Consider the following 3,716-nt stretch of genomic DNA (forward strand, 5'->3'; position numbering starts at 1 on the left):
CCAAATTAAATAATGCATTTGTTTATTTTTAAAAAGTCTTCCGAGTACGCCGTCCGAAGGAATGTTAAAGCTGTCATTTACAACGTGAAGAGTGTGCGGAATGAAAATGTCTGATACTACCAAATTTGTATTTATTGTGCCCAAGGTTTGGACCGTTTCTGATGTTACGCCCGTGATATTAATAATGTTATTGCTGTTTATTGCGGATTTGCTTGTTAGGCTTGAAAATTTTATAAGCGAAATGTCTGCTTGAGAGTCTACTAAAAAAGTGCATTGGTTGTGAGTATCACTACAATTTATTTCAATGAAATCGGAATAGTTGAGATTTAGGCAATAAATGGATTTTTCGTCTGTAAAAGTCGTTAGTTGTTTAAGTCTAGCTCCCCCAGTGTTCGCGCCTGAGGGGCCTCGGCGTTTAAAGTCCGAACATTGGCAGAATTTCGTGTATTTGAACGCGTATGATTGTTATTTCTACTGCTTGAAGCCTGACTGTTGTTACTATTATTGTAGTTATTTCGTCTATTACTGAAACTATTATTCCTATTCTGATTGTTGTTTCGATAGCTAGTATTGCCGCTGTGCCTACTTGAATTGCCGTTAAACCTAAAATTGTTATTGTGATATCTGTAGTTATTGCTGCCTCTATAACCTCCTCGAAAATTATTTGCTCGTATGGGACGTGACCTAAAAGCCAACACCTGCCGTTCTTTTATTATATTGTCGTGCTCCACAATCATCTTCGCTACAACATCTTTCGAGTCGCTGAAGGTTGACGATGCTAGTATCGACTTCATATATGAAAGGCTGTTGAGCCTACAAACATTTATTGTTTGCTCGACTGCCATCTCGTGAGCTTTCGCTTGTGTCATCCCTTCAATAATAAGCGAACGCTCCAGGGAGTCTGCGAGCTCCTCTACCTGTTTCGCAAAATCTGAAAAATTGTTGTTATGCACTTTCAAAGCTGCAATTTTACCAGCGACAACTTTCGAGTTATCTGGTTTTATTTTGTTTGACAGCGCTTCTTTAATTTGACTAACTGAGCTTATTTGCGTTGCGAGCTTTACCTTCAAGTTTGGATTTCAAAAATGCAATAAATGTTGTTGTGAGGCTTTCGTCTGACAATTCTTCAATAAGGGTAATTTTATCAATAAAAGAGGCAAGCGATAGCGGGTCACCATTATAATTTTCCATTATAATCGAGGCGCATAAACTTATAAATGATTTCTTTTGCTCAGGTGTTGCCATTTTTGCGTTGGTATTTTGAAAGAAGTTAATATTTGGTGAGCTAGTGGTTACGTAAGGAAGGTCTTCGATTCCCAAAAAATCTTCAAGAAAAGACAAGGAACGAATCTTTTTAATACTATACACTTCAAGGGTGCCATTTGAACGTGCGTCAGCAATCTCTTCGTCGGAATCTGCGTCCGAATACAAAACGTTTTATGTGATTAATTCGTCAAAATCTTCTGGTACTTTTATTTTGCAACCAATTTTACAAAAACACTTAAGTAGCTTTTCTCTACACCGCGATAAACTTTCAATTAATGACGTTTGAAGTGGGAATTTACTAGTACTAAAATGATGTTATAACTTTTTATTAAAGATTCTTTATATTCCTCTCGCATGCCCTCTTTCGTTGAGATAGGACGACTTTGTAACACACGTTTTGTAACTTTTGCAAAACCAGTACGTAAATCTTTAAATGCAGTATCAAAATCTGGCATTTGACAAACCCGGCATAAGTGTTAAAAAAAATTGTTTGATTTATTTAAATTATGGCAAACAGATGTTGGATTTTGTACGCAACTATAGGCACAGTAAAATTTTCACAATTGGCAATCAATCGGCATTAATTTTTGTTTTTAAGAAAAAAGTTGTAAACGTGTGAATCTGATAGCACGGCCTGGTTTATAAGAAAAACACCTATCGATGAGTTTGATTTTATATAAAATTTCAAAAAAAAAGAGAAAAAAAAAATGTTTGATATTTAATATCAAAATTTTGAATTAAATGTTTTGGAAAAGTTTTCGTTAACCACTTTGCAAGGCACTGTTTACTAAAAATTTTAAATTGTAATTTAATTTTAAGAAAAGTTGCGTGGCAACATTTTACACGCTAATATAATTCCAAAATGTAAGTGAAATGTTTGTTGTATGCAATAGTGTATGTAGGTCCGAAAAGTTTAAGTTATAGAACACTTGAAAAAAGGAAAGTTGGTTTGATACCCGCGACTGTAGTTCAGAAATTCCATTAGAAACAGTAACACAAGTATGTACATATGTATATGATAAAGTATATATATATTGAACATTTTAATTTTGTAACTGTATGAATGTAATTATATACATAAGTAAAAGAATAAACTTTTTTTTTGTAATTTAAATTGTAATTTAAAAAAATGGACATAGTAAATTGTAAAGTACATATGTATGTATGCTCATACCATCAGCTCCCACGAAGTCACCTTCCTGCGTACCGTTGCTCGTATTGCTTGCCATGTAGAGTTATGTTGCCATGTAATGATGTGCTGTCCTAGTTGTAGCTGTTGTTTTTTGCTTTACGCTGCTATCGCACCCTGCTCAGCGATATGTATTTATGTTGTTGTTGCTGTTTACCGCTGCGTGTCGCGCCTGGGCGTTATAGCGGTTTGCGTCGGTGGTACAGCACGGAACGCGTGGTGTTGTTGCGATGCCGTTATGTCGTGCTTAGGGCTGGTGGTACAGCACGATCACAATTTTATAGTTATTATACATATAATTTACTGCCGTAGTTGAAATTACCGTTTTTGCTTTTTTTTTGGGATACCACAACAAACAAGTCTTTTTATTTTATTTTATTGTTCTTTTTGCCACTCATGTGCTTACCGCCAATATTTTTTTTCTAAAGTTAATTGTTTAAAAATTTCGGTACCACCGCTTTTTTTGTTATATTTTTTTCATTGTTGTAGTTTCGTTTTCAAATTTGGTACGACCGCTTTTTTTGTATTTTTGAATGTTTTTATTTTTTTTTTTTGTAATTTTGAATGCTTTTACATTTTTTTGTAATTTAAAGTTTTTTTTTATATATTTTTGTAACTTGCAAGTTTCTTCTTCTTTTTTTTGCAGTAGTTTTTAGTTAATTATGTATAACCGCCACCACATTTTTTTTTTTACAAGTTCATTTTGGTTTTTTTCCCCCACATATGTATGCACATTTATGTATGTATGCGCGTTTTTATTTTTTTTTTTTTAGTTACCGCCACCAATGCCAATGTGCATGATTGTTTTGTATCTTGAATTCATTAAATTTCTTTTGATCATGTTTTTTTCGCGTTTTTAGCCGTATATGAATATGTTCTAGTGTTTTAAATTTTATAGTTTTTTATAAAAAAAATTATTTCTGTTACTTTTTGGCCGCTATTTCGCGGGATGGACCCATGGTCACCATGTCGAAGTGTATAATTCCCCTTCGTTGGATTAACGGGCGTACCTGTTACGCGTGGAGCCCTGTTGCTCCTCCGGCTCTGTTGCCGGCCAACGCTCCCTCGATGCTGCCGTATTAGGCAGTGCTGCTGCAATTGCTGGCGCTGCAGCTCTGCTGCGGTACTTCACGCGGAGCCCTGGTGCTCCACCGGCTCTGTTGCCGGCCAACGCTGGTAGCCAGCAATTGCCCAAAAATATAAATTTAAATGAAACTCAACTTTTCGGGTTGAAGTAACGCGCAATAATGCCGCTAATTTT

The 3,716-nt window shown here is 35.3% G+C and overlaps 1 protein-coding gene across 1 annotated transcript; it reads right to left on the bottom strand.

The window, feature by feature from the left end:
* Positions 1–362: 362 nt before the first annotated feature.
* LOC118755959 (probable cyclin-dependent serine/threonine-protein kinase DDB_G0292550) lies at positions 363–1,245 on the bottom strand. The gene is made up of 2 exons (XM_036490749.1): positions 1,065–1,245; positions 363–961 (listed from the first exon to the last, which is right to left on the bottom strand). The coding sequence occupies exons 1-2, from the start codon at positions 1,243–1,245 to the stop codon at positions 363–365; spliced, it is 780 nt and encodes a 259-aa protein (XP_036346642.1).
* Between the last annotated feature and the right edge of the window lie 2,471 nt (positions 1,246–3,716).

The sequence above is a fragment of the Rhagoletis pomonella genome, unplaced genomic scaffold, assembly GCF_013731165.1.
Source record: "Rhagoletis pomonella isolate Grant_MI unplaced genomic scaffold, Rhpom_1.0 Rhpom_scaffold_08075, whole genome shotgun sequence".
Taxonomy (NCBI): Eukaryota; Metazoa; Arthropoda; class Insecta; order Diptera; family Tephritidae; genus Rhagoletis; species Rhagoletis pomonella.